The sequence below is a fragment of the Haematobia irritans genome, chromosome 5 (assembly GCF_050003625.1).
Source record: "Haematobia irritans isolate KBUSLIRL chromosome 5, ASM5000362v1, whole genome shotgun sequence".
Classification (NCBI taxonomy): Eukaryota; Metazoa; Arthropoda; class Insecta; order Diptera; family Muscidae; genus Haematobia; species Haematobia irritans.
The window spans coordinates 122,812,396-122,828,109 of NC_134401.1; the positions used below are offsets into that span (position 1 = coordinate 122,812,396).

Consider the following 15,714-nt stretch of genomic DNA (forward strand, 5'->3'; position numbering starts at 1 on the left):
TTTTTATAACTTGTTTTTTTTTTCATACTTGTAATGGGTAATTTTAACTTTTTTTGCTTCAAATAAGTTAAAAACAGAGTAAGAATTCACAAAATGGTACAAATCATTAAAACTTTGTCGAAAAAAAAAATGCTAAATCCCATCAGAAGAATTGTGAATTTTTGAAAATATTTGAGGTCAAACGTTTCCGACAAGCGTTAGAATCCATTCAAAATCATAAAAAACTATAAAAATTATTTATTTGGCAAAATATCACAGAATTTTTTAATTTACATCTAAAACATTGAATTCGTATCACACCTAAAAAATTCGTATCACACACAAATTCAGTGCAACAGCTGTTGAAATGGAGGACTTCCGTCCTATGACAAGCCCATGTTCTGCGTCAATTTTGCACCACTTTCGGATCCAAAAAGAACATTTTCATTACTTTTTGGCGACGCTTTTTTTTTGCTGGGTATGGCCTCAGAAGCCAGAGTTTTACTCCCATGTACGTGAGATTTTGCAAATGGACTTAATTAGCATTCTTATTATGCATGCCGAGATTTTAATTTAGCTCATATAGAAGCCAGAATTTTACTCAGATATATCTGAAATTTTGCATGTGGAGTGTAATTAACATTCTTACTACGCATGCCGAATTTGGTTGAAATCAGTTCAGATTTGGATAGAGCTACCATATATATCTTTTGAACGATATGCACCCTACGGGAAATGGATCAACCACATATGAGCACCCTAATCCAAATTTCACTCCGATTTACTTGAAATTGAAAATGGTCCAAATCGGCTCAGATTTAGACAATGCCCCCCATATATGTCATTTTCTGATTTGATTAGAAATGACCAAAGCATAGTGATTTCCCTTGTAACATCACCACTGCTAGGTGGAAAACTTATAAAAATGGCTCAAATTTTTCTAAAACTCTAAAACATATTATCGGCCGATAAACCATAAATGTAATTTTGCATAATTGCCAAAAAATTGGATAAGATTTATATATTTCATATTTTTATACCCTCCACCATAGGATGGGGGTATATTAACTTTTTCATTCCGTTTGTAACACATCGAAATATTGCTGAGCATGTCCGCCCGTCTGTTGAAATCACGCTAACTTCCGAAGGAAACAAGCTATCGACTTGAAACTTGGCACAAGTAGTTGTTATTGATGTAGGTCGGATGGTATTGCAAATGGGCCATATCGGTCCACTTTTACGTATAGCCCCCATATTGCTCTAAGAGAAGTAAATTTCATTCGATCCGGCTGAAATATTGTACATGGTGTTAGTATATGGTCTCTAACAACCATGCAAAAATTGGTCCACATCGGTCCATAATTACATATAGCCCCCATATAAACCGATCCCCCGATTTTGCTTGCGGAGCCTCTAAGAGAAGCAAAATCCATCCGATCCGGCTGAAATTTGTTACATGATGTTAGTATATGGTGTCTAACAACCATGCAAAAATTGGTCCACATCGGTCCATAATTATATATAGCCCTCATATAAACCGATCACCAGATTTGACCTCCGGAGCCTCTTGGAAGACCAAAATTCATCTGATTCAGTTGACAGTTGGTACGTGATGTTAATATATGGCCTCAAACACCCATGCAAAAATTGGTATAAATCGGTCAATAATTATATATAGCCCCCACATAAACCGATCACCAGATTTGACCTCCGGAGCCTCTTGGAAGACCAAAATTCATCTGATTCAGTTGAAATTTGGTACGTGATGTTAATATATGGCCTCAAACACCCATGCAAAAATTGGTATAAATCGGTCAATAATTATATATAGCCCCCATATAAACCGATCCCCAGATTTGACCTCTGCTGCCTTTTGGAGAAGCAAAATTCATCCGATCTGGTTGAAATTTGGTACGTGGTGGTAGTATATGATATTATGCCAAAAGTGGTCCATATCAGTCCATAATCATATATAGCCCCCATATAAACCGATCCCAAGATTTGGTTTTGGAGCCTCTTGGAGGAGCAAATTTCATCCGAGTCAGTTGAAATTAGGTACATTGTGCTAGTATATAGCCGTTAACAACCATGCCTAACAAGGTCCATATCGGTCTATACTTATATATAGCCATCAGATAAATCGATCCCCAATCACACAAAAATTGGTCCATATCAAGTTCATAATTGTATTTAGCCCCCATATAAGCGACCCCCATATTTCAATTCTGGCTCTCTACACTGGTAGAAAAAGTTTCGTTATATTAATGAAATGTGTCATTAAAATTGGGCCAATAAAACAAATTCATTGATATAACGAAATTTTTCGTTATTATAACGAATTTTCTTAATGAAAATTTTTCGTTGTATCAATGAAAAATTTTTGTTGGCTCAATTTTAATTAAATTTTCTTTGTGTGTACCACGTATGGACTAAGTCACAATTTAGAAAACGATGTTGAGAAGTTTTAAGATACCACAACCCAAGTAATTCGATTGTGGATGACAGTCTTTCGTAGAAGTTTCTACGCAATCCATGGTGGAGTGTACATAAGATTCGGCCTGGTCGAACTTACGGCCGTATATACTTGTTTAAGTTAGTCGTTATGAAATTGTTTTTACATCCTGGAAAAGAGTAAACGTTTATCACAAACGGCATATACTTTTCTTCCAAATAAACTTCCTTAAAGCAAAAAGCAAATTAGAAACGAACTTTGTTTGTCTAAAATTTCGTTTGGGAGGAAAGAAATTTTTTTTTGCGTGTAATTGCTAATTGCTTTCATCGCAATGTGGAACGCCGTTCAGACTCGGCTATAAAAAGTAGGTCCCTTGTCATTGAGCTAAAACATAGAATCGGACAGCACTCAGTGATAAAAGAGAAGATCACCATTGTGGTATTACAATGGACTAGATAGTCTAATGGCGTTTTCGATTCACAAAAAATATGTTGCCTTGGTGTTACACTTCTTTTTTCCTCATTGTATTTTCGCCCAAATGACAGTGTCATTCCAAAGTTATTGTTAATTCATAATATTGTGAGGGATACAGGGTCCAAAATCTATGATAGTGTCCTTCATATTTTGCCATCAATTTCGAGAATGTTGCCCCTTATTTCTCAATCGAAATCGCCATAAGTGAGCTTAAAAATATCGGGCTGTCATTATACCTAACCTAACCTTATAGCATGATTGTAATAATTGGACAGACAAACAATTATGGTTATATATAGTCTTAGAATTTCTTCCTGATCAAGAATGTATATACTTTATATAGTCGGAAATTGATATTTTGCAATGGCAAAGTTATATAACCCCTTGAACATTGTATGGTGGTGGGTATCAAAATTGTGACATAGAAGGATACAAAATAGCCGCCCCATATGACATGAGCTTTTCCTCAATTCTATAAAAATGGAAAGCCTAAATTTTCTCAATAAAGAAAAACCATCTTCGCATGGTAATCAAATTTAGAAAAAATGCTCCATCGAAATGGTTGCCCCATTTTCTCAAGCAAATCAAATTTCATAAAAATTTAAAAAATTCATCAAAATGTTGTTAACTTTCAAACCACTTGTTTTTTACTGAAGACCTAAAGGACAGAATCTAAACTTTTTTCTTTCAAACGAACTGTAAGTGTATGCTCTTGAATTTATGCAAGACAGTAATAATATGGTCCTCAATTTGTCCAAAAGGGTCATAGTACTATAACGCCTACTACTATTTCCCTTATTGAAAATTCATTCATTCATTTATTCCCACTATTCGATAAATAGAAACATGAATAAGGCATAGATTCGATCCGTAATTTGTCATTGTATAGTGAAATTTTTCACCAAAGAGATTTCCTTATTTTTATGTGTGACACTTGACCAGTTTTGGGCTATTGTCAGATGGCCGTAAATATGAAATGTTAGTAATTGACTTAGGCAACTTTCGAGAAGACTGTCGTGTGGGGAAAAATGTTAGAGGAAACTCCTGCTGGGTTAGGGAACAGCCTATATCAAACGTCAGTGCCTGTTTTATCGAAATACGAAGGTTTTTTTTTGAGGGGGGGAATATATAAAAAAGAAGACAAAAAAGAAGCTACCCTAAAAAATTCTGACCGTTAGTTAAAATGTTTCATGGGGTAAGGGGATATCCTTTTTGTTGCTATTGCTATAAAGGCTAAGGATGTTTTTTTATATTCCAGTTTATCTTCCTACCGCCGCTGTTTTTTTTTTGCAATGAACACTAAGGCAGTGTTCTGATTTGTTATAAAATCCGCATATACCAACACACACACACAAACACATCTAGGCATTACCACACACAAAGTTCACTCTTCGAAACCTATCCAAATGTTATGTTTCTTGGGTGTAAATGTGCGTATGCGTGTGTGTGTGTTGTGTGTCAGTGATTGTCTATGTTCCAACATCCGGTTTGATAAAGAACTACTCTGACATTCTTCTTTATATTAGAAAGTTTTAGCTCTTTTCCCAATAAGGAAGTCTAAGGACATAAAATTGCGTGGTAAAAACTGAGAGAATACGGATGGGTATAGGGGATATTTCACAGCATGTTTCTATGTTGGCTCGTGTTGTTTTTTGGCCTTTTGCTTTGTTACAGTCAAGATTTATAAATTATGAAAAAAACCTATTTACAAAATGAATTTAAACAGAATCGCCCCACAAAAAAAAAAAAATAAAACGAAAGGCAAAATGAACCCAGCATCAAGGCCGTGACCATAAAAAAGACACTGAAAATCAGGAAGATTTTATTTTATGTTGTGTCTGCCTTGCTGTGCAACATTTTTCGTTTCTGTTCTCTGTTTCGTTTGTTTTTTTTTTGGTTTCTGTTATTTACTCGTTTTCTTTTGTATCGTTTGTGTGCCTCAGTGAAGACGGTTCCGAAAATAAGATCCAAATTACAAAATTAATTATTAAGTTGCGGCATAAACGGATATTATCACACAGTTTGTGGTGCCTTCTGGTGCTTTGCTTGCTGGCATTTTTGCTTCCGGCACTTCCTGTCCTGTCTGTAGTATGGTACTACAATCGTTGCCAGGGCAACATAAAATGTCAGAAAATGATTTTATAATAGGTATGTTTAAGGCCACATGCCGTGTCATTTAACTGCTCTCACGAGAGTTATCTGTTACGAAAACTACTAGCCATAAATTTTTGCAGGATAACATTTTCTTACTCTTTCAAAATGACATGGTAATGATTATAATGATTATTGAGAGGGTACAATACCAAATCGGTTTAAAGAGAACAAGCGTTTACTTGCGTAATAGTACATTATTGTTTTTTATATTTAGTTTCCTTTTGTGTTGTATTAGAGAGGTTACTATTAAATTCATACAATATGTATGCTTGTGGTTATAGACGATATACCGTAAGTTTTGCAAGAAAAAACTTTTTAAATAAAACTAAATAAGAATTAATAATTCCCATTCCATGATGAGCCATTAACAACTTAAAAATAGGGTTTGTTTTAGTTTGAAATTGAAAAAAGAGTTATATGTTAAAGTGGCAATCCGATTTATTTATTCGTGAACAATCCGTTTCGGTTTTTCGTGAACGTATCCGTTACATATTGTTACCGTCAATTTAGGATTTTGGTGTTTGTGAAGACAAGCCTGATCTGAACCGGTTTGGTCACATTTATTTTGGGTTGAGAAAATTCCTTGTTCCAGTTTTCAAGCAAATCGGGTAAAACCACACCTTTAATTAGTACAAAATTAAGAACTATAGGGTAGGTGCTTCTGTGGTATAGATCCTTCCTAGTTTAATTAACTTTATTCATTAGCGATAAGCTACCTTGGATTAAAATGAGTAGGTTTACAATGTGAAGCATATCGAATAAAAATTGAGGCTTCCAAGCCTTCAAGAAATCCAATCGGGAGATCGTTCTATAAGGAGCTATATCTAAACATACCTATTTTGGCATATATCTTGTGATAAGTACGATTTTTTTTAACGATTTTAGCTAACACTAACATGGGAAAGTTGCCACTTCTATAAAAAGTGAGAACTTACTTACTTACAATTGACTTTGATAGTATGACCTAACACGTAAATTATTTTTTTAAGATATTGAATTTATGAAAATTTTATTTCTATAGAAAATGTTGTCAAAATTTTATTCCTATAAAAAATTTATTCAAAATTTTATTTCTATGGAAAATTTTGTCAAAATTGTATTTCTATAGAAAATGTTGACAACATTATAATTCTATAGAAAATGTTGTGTAAATTTTATTTCTATAGAAAATTTTATAAAAATTTTATTTCTAGAGAAAATTTTGTCAAAATTTTATTTCTATAGAAAATTTTGTCAAAATTTTATTTCAATAGAAAATTTTGTCAAAATTTTATTTCTATAGAAAATTTTATCAAAATTTTATTTCTATAGAATTTTTTTTTTCAAAATTTTATTTCTATATAAAATTTTGTCAAAATTGTATTTCCATATAAAATTTAGAAATACAATTTTGACAAAATTTTCTATAGAAATACAATTTTGACAAAAAAGTTATGTCAAAATTTTGTTTCAATAGAAAATTTTACCAAAATTTTATTTCTATAGACATTTTTTTCAAAATTTTATTTATATAGAAAATTTGGTCAAAATTGTATTTCTATAGAAAATTTTGTCAAATATATATTTCTATAGAAAGTTATGTAAAAATTTTGTTTCTATAGAAAATTTTGTCAAAAATTTATTTCTATAGAAAATTGTATCAACATTTTATTTTTATAGAATTTTTTTTCAAAATTTTATTTCTATAGAAAACTTTGTCAAAATTGTATTTCTATAGAAAATTGTGTCAAAATTGTATTTCTAGAGAAAATTTTGTCACAATTTTATTTCTATAGAAAATTTTGTCAAAATTTTATTTCAATAGAAAATTTTGTCAAAATTTTATTTCTATAGAAAATTTTATTTCTATAGAATTTTTTTTCAAAATTTTATTTCTATAGAAAATTTTGTCACAATTGTATTTCCATATAAAATTTAGTAATAAAATTTTTACAAAATTTTCTATAGAAATACAATTTTGACAAAAAAGTTATGTCCAAATTTTGTTTCAATAGAAAATTTTACCAAAATTTTATTTCTATAGAAATTTTTTTCAAAATTTTATTTCTATAGAAAATTTGGTCAAAATAGAAAATTTTGTCAAATATATATTTCTATAGAAAGTTATGTCAAAGTTTTATTTCTATAGAAAATTTTCTCAAAATTTTATTTCTATAGAAAATTTTCTCAAAATTTTATTTCTATAGAAAATTTTGTCAAAATTTTATTTCTATAGAAAATTTTGTCAAAATTTTATTTCTACCGAAAATTTCAAATTATTATTTCTGTAGAACATTTTGTCAAAATTTTATTTCTATAGAACATTTTCTCAAAAATTTAATCCTACAGAAAATTTTCTCAAAATTTTATTTCAATAGAAAATTTTGTCAAAAATGTATTTCTATAGAAAATTTTGTCAAAATTTTATTTCTATAGAAAATTTTGTCAAAATTATATTTCTATAGAAAATTTTGTCAAAATTTTATTTCTACAGAAAATTTCAAAATTTTATTTCTATAGAACATTTTGTCAAAATTTTATTTCTATAGAACATTTTCTCAAAAATTTAATTCTACAGAAAATTTTCTCAAAATTTTATTTCTATAGCAAATTTTGTCAAAATTTTATTTCTATAGAAAATTTTGTCAGAATTTTATTTCTATAGACATTTTTTTCAAAATTTTATTTCTATAGAAAATTTTGTCAAAATTTTATTTCTATAAAAAATTTTGTCAAAATTTTATTTCTATAGAAAATTTTGTCAAAATTGTATTTCTATAGATAATTTTGTTAAAGTTTTATTTCTATAGAAAATTTTGTCAAAATTTTATTTCTATAGAAAGTTATGTCAAAATTGTGTTTCTATAGAAAATTTTATCAAAATTTTATTTCTATAGAATTTTTTTTTTCAAAATTTTATTCCTATAGACAATTTGGTCAAAATTTTATTTCTATAGAAAATTTTGTCAAAATTTTATTTCTATAGAAAATTTTGTAAAAATTTTATTTCTATGGAAAATTATTCTAAATTTTATTTCTATAGGAAATTATTCTAAACTTTATTTCTATAAAAAAATGACAAAATTTTAGTCATATATAACTCCTAGTTGGAGAAAAATATTTTGCAAAATTTACCAAAACGTCAAGCATTCTAACAAACAGTTTTTGTTTCAGTCTGAAATTTGAAAAAGAGCCATAGGTCACGAGGATTTAACTGTGGCTAATGCTTATGAAGAAAAATCAGCTAAATCAATAATACACTCAAAAAAAGTGAACTCTGTATTTCACTAAAGCCAATTTAACATTATTTTAGTTCATGGAATTATTATGTTTGGAGAAAGTTTCCTCTACTCTATTAATTTTTTGTGTACGTTAGTTAAATTAACTAAAACCGAGGAAAAAATATACACAAATGAAGAATAACAAGTATATACAGCACTAAGTTCGGCCGGGCCGAATTTTAAATACACACTACCATGAACCAAATATTAGGGTTTCCTTTGAAATTTCAGGAGGGCTTGAGGACTTGAGGACACTTCCCGACGATAAATTTAAAGATTTCACCTATGAGGACTGGTCTGGATTTATAAGAACCATTTTTGTTTGAGTTTTAGAGGAATCATTAACATCTCTTGTAAGTGTGCAAGAAAATTATAAAATAATGTCTTAATTTGAAATCTTAAATCTGTGGAAGTAAAATCTGGAAATTTTACATTGAGTTTCAAGCAATTTTCATGATCAGTGCGCCTTCTACACCGTCAAGAAGTGAAGTCGGTCTATATGGAGGCATTATCAAATGGACCGATAAAAACTTAATCCGATACACGTTTTTGTGAGCCTAAAATATCAGAATATTTACAAATTCAGGCAAATCAGATAAAAACTACGGTTTCTAGAAACCCAAGGAGTTAAATCGGGAGATCGTTCTTATGGGGGCTATACTAAAATATGGACCGATACTCACCGTTTTCGGCACACCTCTTTATGACCCGAAAATACCTCTAGATTTCCAATTTCAGGCAAATAGGATAAAATCTTCGGATTCTAGAAGCCCAAGAAGTAAAATCGGGAAATCGGTCTATATGGGGGCTATACCAAAATATGGACCGATACTCACCATTTTCGGCACACCTCTTATGGTCCTAAAATACCTCTAGATATCAAATTTCAGACAAATTGGATAGAAACTACGGTTTCTATAAGCCCAAGACCCAAAATCGGGAGGTCGTTTTATATGGGGACCATACCACAACATGGACCGATACTCACAATTTTTGGCACACGTATTTGTGGTCCTACAGTACCTCTAGATTTCCAATTTCAAGTAAATTGAATAAAAACTGCGGTTTCTATAAGCCCAAGAAATAAAATCGGGAGATCGGTCAATATGGGGGCTATACCAAAACATGGACCGATACTCACCATTTTTGGCACACCTCTTTATGGTCATAAAATACCTCTAGATTTCAAATTTCAGGCAAATTGGATAAAAGCTACGATTTCTATAAGCCCAAGACCCCAAATCGGGAGGTCGGTTTATATGGGGACTATATAAAAACCTGGACCGATATAGCCCATCTTCGAACTTGACCTGCCTGCAGACAAAAGACGAGTTTCTGCAAAATTTCAGCACGATTGCTTCATTATTGAAGACTGTAGCGTGATTACAACAGACAGACAGACAGACAGACAGACGGACATCGTTATATCGTCTTAGAATTTCTCCCTGATCAAGAATATATATACTTTATATAGTCGGAAATCGATATTTCGATGTGTTACAAACGGAATGACAAACTTATTATACCCCCATCACCATTCTATGGTGGTGGGTATAAAAAGTAACTAAATTCGTGTCTTCCACAATACAGTTTGGTATATCTTTAAATTTGCAAATTTTACTACAAATGCGTTCATCATGAACTTCGTATGTCACTAAAGACATTCTTATTTTTGTTGTTATTTGAGAGTAAACGTGATAGCGGGTCAACATTTTATTTTATTTCTATGTCAAAATTTTAGTTCTATACAAAATTTTATCAAAATTTTATTTCTATAGAAAATGTTGTCAACATTTTATTTCTATAGAAAATTTTGTCAAAATTTTATTTCTATAGAAAATTTTGTCAAAATTTTATTTCTATAGAAAATTTTGTCAAAATATTAGTTCTATACAAAATTTTATCAAAATTTTATTTCTATAGAAATTTTGTCGAAATTTTATTTCTATAGAAAATTTTGTTAAAATTTTAGTTTTATAAAAAATTGTTCTAAACTTTATTTCTAGAAAATTATTCTAAACTTTATTTCTATAAAAAAATTACAAAATTTTAGTCATATATAAAATTGAAGTAACACATAAACACCTAGAGAGAAATATGTTGCAAAATTTACCAAAACTTCAAGAATTCTACCAAACAGTAAAAATCTACAATTGTTAGTAGAGTTCGACCGCCCACCGCGCCTCTGTGGCTTATAAATGCATACCGGTCGAAAAATTTGTATAGGAGGCATATAAAAATCTGAAACAATATGGCTGATATTTTGTATGTTTTAGGTGACTCGCAATACATTGGAATGTCAAAACTTGGAGAAGATAAGTAGATGAACACGTAACTTATAATCAGATGGATGATAAATATATATGGCAGTTATATCTAAAGCACAACCATTTTTTTCCAAATTCAATTGCTATTGGTTTTGAGTCGAAATGATTAAACTAAACATACAGATGGGCAGTCAAACGTATGGCCTTTGACAATCGCATTATGAAATCTAATTATAGGGTAATACTGGCTATATTTTGTTCTGTTCCTGTGGTTTAATATGGACACTACATACTAAATTTTATGTAGAACGTATGAGAACTAAGCCTTCGGGATGCTCTAGTCGTCAAATCTGTATATGGGAATCGTCGTTATCGCTATCCTTAAAATTCCATCATCTTTAGTCGTTAGCCACATGTCAATTGTTTGCATTCCTTTATATCCGTTCATAGTGTAACCAAGCCTATCAAGAGAATGTACGATTTCATTACACTTACCTTACAATCCTCACACTGATGTATTATCGAATACGCTTGGCGACAATCGAAACGAAAAAGTATCTCTGTTAAACCGCATGTGATGCGCGATGCCAGTGCATCCAATTCGATTAAATCCTCTAGGATGCGTATGCATTGTTCACCACCACTTAGGGTGGCATTTAAGGCCATCGTATGCAGGGAACTATAGACATTGCGTTCGCAACAATTTCTTAGACGCAAATGGCGTAACTGCGTCAGCAGGTGGCCGGGTGAGTTGAGTTGGGTGCATAAGTGCTGGGGCTTTGTTTCGGCACTATCGCCCAAATATTCAAGGCACTGTTGTTGTTGTTGTTGCTGTTGCTTTTGTTTCGACTCTGATTTCCGTTTTGGCAATTGCTCGAATAGGACACTGCTACTACTGTGGCTTTGGCTGGTGAGGCTTGTCAGTCTTGCCCGCAGATGGTCACTACTGCTGCCTGTTTCATGATTGTGGTTTGTGTTGCCGTTGTCATTTTCTGGCACATCCTGTACCTGCAACTGAAAGCGTTGCTGATATCGCCTATTGTTGTTGTTATTGTTGTTGTGGTTGTTGCTGTTGCTATTATGATGGCCATTGGATTGCAAGTGATTATATTTCAATTCATAGTGTTGACTGCCACTGCGACTGGTGGCACCAACGCCAGCATTTGATGCAGCTGTCAGTTTCATTTTGACGATATTATTGTTGGCTTGATTCTGTTGCTGGTGCTGCTGCTGGAATTGTTGCAACTGCATTATAAAGGCAGCATTATCGGCTACAGCAGCATCATTGTGGACATTAAAGTCGATATCATCGTTACCTCCAACCTCTTCAACGTCCATATCATCAACATCCTCCTCATCATCTTCCATTTCATCGTCCTCATCGACATTTCCATCAACATCATCATCATCCTCATCATCATTGGCTCGAGGTCTACCTTCAGGCTCACTATTGTCTCCACCTGTAGTTTCAGCAGCATCTTGTTGCATTCTATGCATGAATTCAAATATGTCATCACTATCCTGCCCAGCTGTATGGGCCATGGTTGATGCAACATCTAGGATATTGGTGACATTATTGTTATTGCTATCACTGGTATTCTTTTTCTCATTGCTTCCTGCTGATGTCAATCCCTGTGTATCCGGCAACGGCAATGGAGATAATGGCGCCCGAGCAGCAACACTACCATCTGTTGCCCTTTTGATTTGTTGTGCCTGATTGGAGTCGAAATGACTACGTCTTGTTTTAGTCATTTTGTTATTGTTGTTGTTGTAGGTCTTATGTATTTGATAATAATTGAAAGGATTCAAGAGTTTTTGACTTTTTTGCAGTTTTGTAGTTGTGATAGGGCTTAGAGAATCCTTTGTGTTGTCGGCAACTGGGCTGTTTGCATTTGTCGTCTTTGTCCTGCCGTCAATGTTTTTGTTATCGTCGTCGTTATTGTTGGAACTATGACTAATAGTTGGCTGACTATTTCTTAGCTTAATACTAAAGGTGTTTGTTGTTGTTGTATAGCCTACTAATTTATTATTAAGTTTATTATCCTTTTTGGTTTTATGTTTGTTGTTGTTGTTGTTGTTGTTGCTATCAGTATTATTATTATTATTAATCATTTTATCCTTATTTAACTTATTTGTAAATGGCGTTTCTTCTTCGTCGTCGTCCTCGTCTTCTTCGTCTTTACAAGATTTCAGACACTTTGGCGGACCGGGGCCTTCATCGATCCTTGCAACAGGCAGTGTACCAGCTGAACATTCACCCTGTAAAGAGTAAGAACGAATAAAGGTAGAATTAGTAAAAGATTTTCAGCAAATTGTGGTTTGTAAAAGTCAACAAAATGGAATATCAAGAATTTGGAATAAAAATTATATATCTAAAACCCTCAAGATAACTGATGTGAACAACCATTTCAAAGGAAACTATATGGTACTATGGGTATTGTAGAGAGGTAAAATTGATTCGAAAATAGACAAATAACCAAACAAAAAAATGAAATGAAAACCGATTGATAGAAAGTACAAAATGCCTTAAGTCCTATACAGAAAGAGAGAGTCTCTCTCTCAGGATGCTTAAAATTGTGGTAAGTCCATCTTTAAAATATGGTACGTCCACAGTTATGGGTGGTACGTCAACCTCTAGAGTAGTAGTCTAATTTCACAGTAGGAATTTGGGGAACTTCTCGCTAACAAAAACTGATGTCCACATAACTCAAACATGAACATGATTTCAGTTACAATTTTTCAATAAATCGTTAAAGAAATTAAATGAATAAATCAACAACAGCTGGCAAAGTTCGGAATATACGCACTAGACAATACTGAAACTAAATGGAGATTTTTTAGCTAATATCGTTTTGGCAACACTGGTTGAAACAGATGACGCACGTTTCATGTTTTGTTTAATTGCCAGTTTGTTAGCTATCGTGGCAGCTCGATATTTCAAGCACACTTAGACTATCCAGTCCATTGTGATACCACAGTAGTGAACTTCTTTCTTATCCCTGAATGCTGGCCGATTCAATGTTAAGCCCAATGACAAGGGACATCCTTTTTAGGGAAGCTTTGCTGAGAGGGGATAATTCACCGCTGCAAATCTTTTGGGTGTTTGGTGGAAACTGAGTTTAAACCGACGAACCTGTGTACGCAAGGCGGGCATGCTAACAATTGTACCACGGTGGCTCTATGAATCGTCGATTTGGCAATGTCCGTCTGTCTGTATGTTGATGTATTTTTGCAAAGTATAGTTTGCAGTTTAAGTCCGAACGTCCTCTAATTTGGCATTGGATCTGACTTCGGCTCAAAGTCAATCCTTCTTGCTTTTGAATAAATGGGTTCAGAATTAGATATAACTGGCATATATATTTATCTCCGATCTGGGCATAATCGATATATTCATCAACCGATGTTCTTCAAATTTCATACATTCGAGTCTCGTACATTTGTGAGTCTCGTAAAACCTAAAAAATATCAACCAAATCGGTTCATATTTAGATATTGCTCCCATATATATATATATTTCGCCCGATATGGCCCCAGAGCCAGAGTTTTATATTGAGTTGCTTCAAATTTTGCATAAAGAATATATTTGATATCTGCGTCAAGTGCCAAATTTGGTTGAAATCTGTTTCGATTTAGATATAGCTTCCATATATATGATTCGCCCAATTTAAGCTCTCATAATCAGGAAGGCCAAAATTTAAGTGAAATTTTGCCGAGATAGCAGAACCAACCAACCAACATTCTATCTATGCTCAAAAATCTACTCAAAATCGGTTTGGATAAAGCTCCTAAATAAATCATTCGCCCGATATGGAAGGTAAAACTCTAGCCTTAGAGGCCAGAGTTTTACTTTCCTTTGAATTTTGCTCAATAAGTTACAAAATTTTTATTTTTTCAGTAAAAAAAAATTATTTTTGAACCAACAACACAGTCCATTTCGTTTATATCAAGCACTGTTCTTTTCTGACTTAAAGTCTTTAATAAGACACATTTTACAGTTTCATAGAAAACATTTAATATATTAGAATGTAATGTTGAAGCCTTTTCGGAATATTCCGAACATATCTGGAATATATGTAAAAAAACAAAACTTTTTGGTGTTTCGTCGTAGCAACCACTGCTCCACGTTGCCCAACTAAATGTATGTTTCTGTTAAATAAAGTTTGTTTAATCGGCGCCGTAAGCTATGCTATATGGATAACTGTCTATTGATGACAATAACACCTACATAGCTCAGTGGATAGTGTGTTAAAAATTGTATAGTCCGCGGTTCGATTCTCCGTCCAAGCGAAAGGTAAAATTTAAAAAATTTATAAAATCCAATAATTTCTTCTATATTGTTTGTATTAAAGAAAAAGGTGCTAAGAACTAAAAAACCTCGTGGAAGTGAGAAAGCTGTAAGGGCAAATGCAAGTAGTCAGATGTTTTTTATACCCTCCACCATAACTTTATCATTCCGTTTGTAACACATCGAAATATTGCTCTAAGACCTCATAAAGTATATATTCTGGATCGTGGTGAAATTCTGAGTCGATCTGAGCATGTACGTCCGTCCGTCTGTTGAAATCACACTAACTTCCGAACGAAACAAGCTATCGACTTCAAACTTGGCACAAGTAGTTGTTATTGATGTAGGTCGGATGGTATTGCAAATGGGCCATATCGGTCCACATTTACATATAGCCCCCATATAAACGGACCCCCAGATTTGGCTTGCGGAGCCTATCCGATCTGGCTGAAATTTGGTATATGGTGTCAGTATATGGTCTTTAACACCATGCAAAAATTGGTCCATATCGGTCCATAAGTATATATAGCCCCAATATAAACCGAAAATTTTGTTTGGAAATTTGGTACGTGGTGTTATATGGTCTCTACAACCATGCAAAAATTGGTCCATAATTATATATAGCCCACATAAAAACCGTTCCCCAGATTTGATCTCCGGAGCCTCTTAGAGAAGCAAAATTCATCCGATCCGGTTGAAATTTGCAACGTGGTGTTAGTATATGACCAAAATTGGTCCATATAGGTCTATAGTTATATATAGCCGATCCCCAATCACACAAAAATTGGTCCATATCGGTTCATAATCACTCGAGCCAAAAATAATCTACCAAAATTTTATTTC

At 32.8% G+C, this 15,714-nt stretch overlaps 1 protein-coding gene across 1 annotated transcript in view; it reads right to left on the reverse strand.

Moving 5' to 3' along the window:
* The window catches only part of Mid1 (calcium-permeable channel component Mid1), a 272,394-nt gene that overhangs the window by 106,087 nt on the left and 150,593 nt on the right, over positions 1 to 15,714 (reverse strand). Inside the window, exon 3 of the mRNA XM_075311745.1 lies at positions 11,082 to 12,845. Within this exon, the coding sequence (XP_075167860.1) occupies positions 11,082 to 12,845 (1,764 nt within the window). The remainder of the gene's footprint in view (positions 1 to 11,081; positions 12,846 to 15,714) is intronic.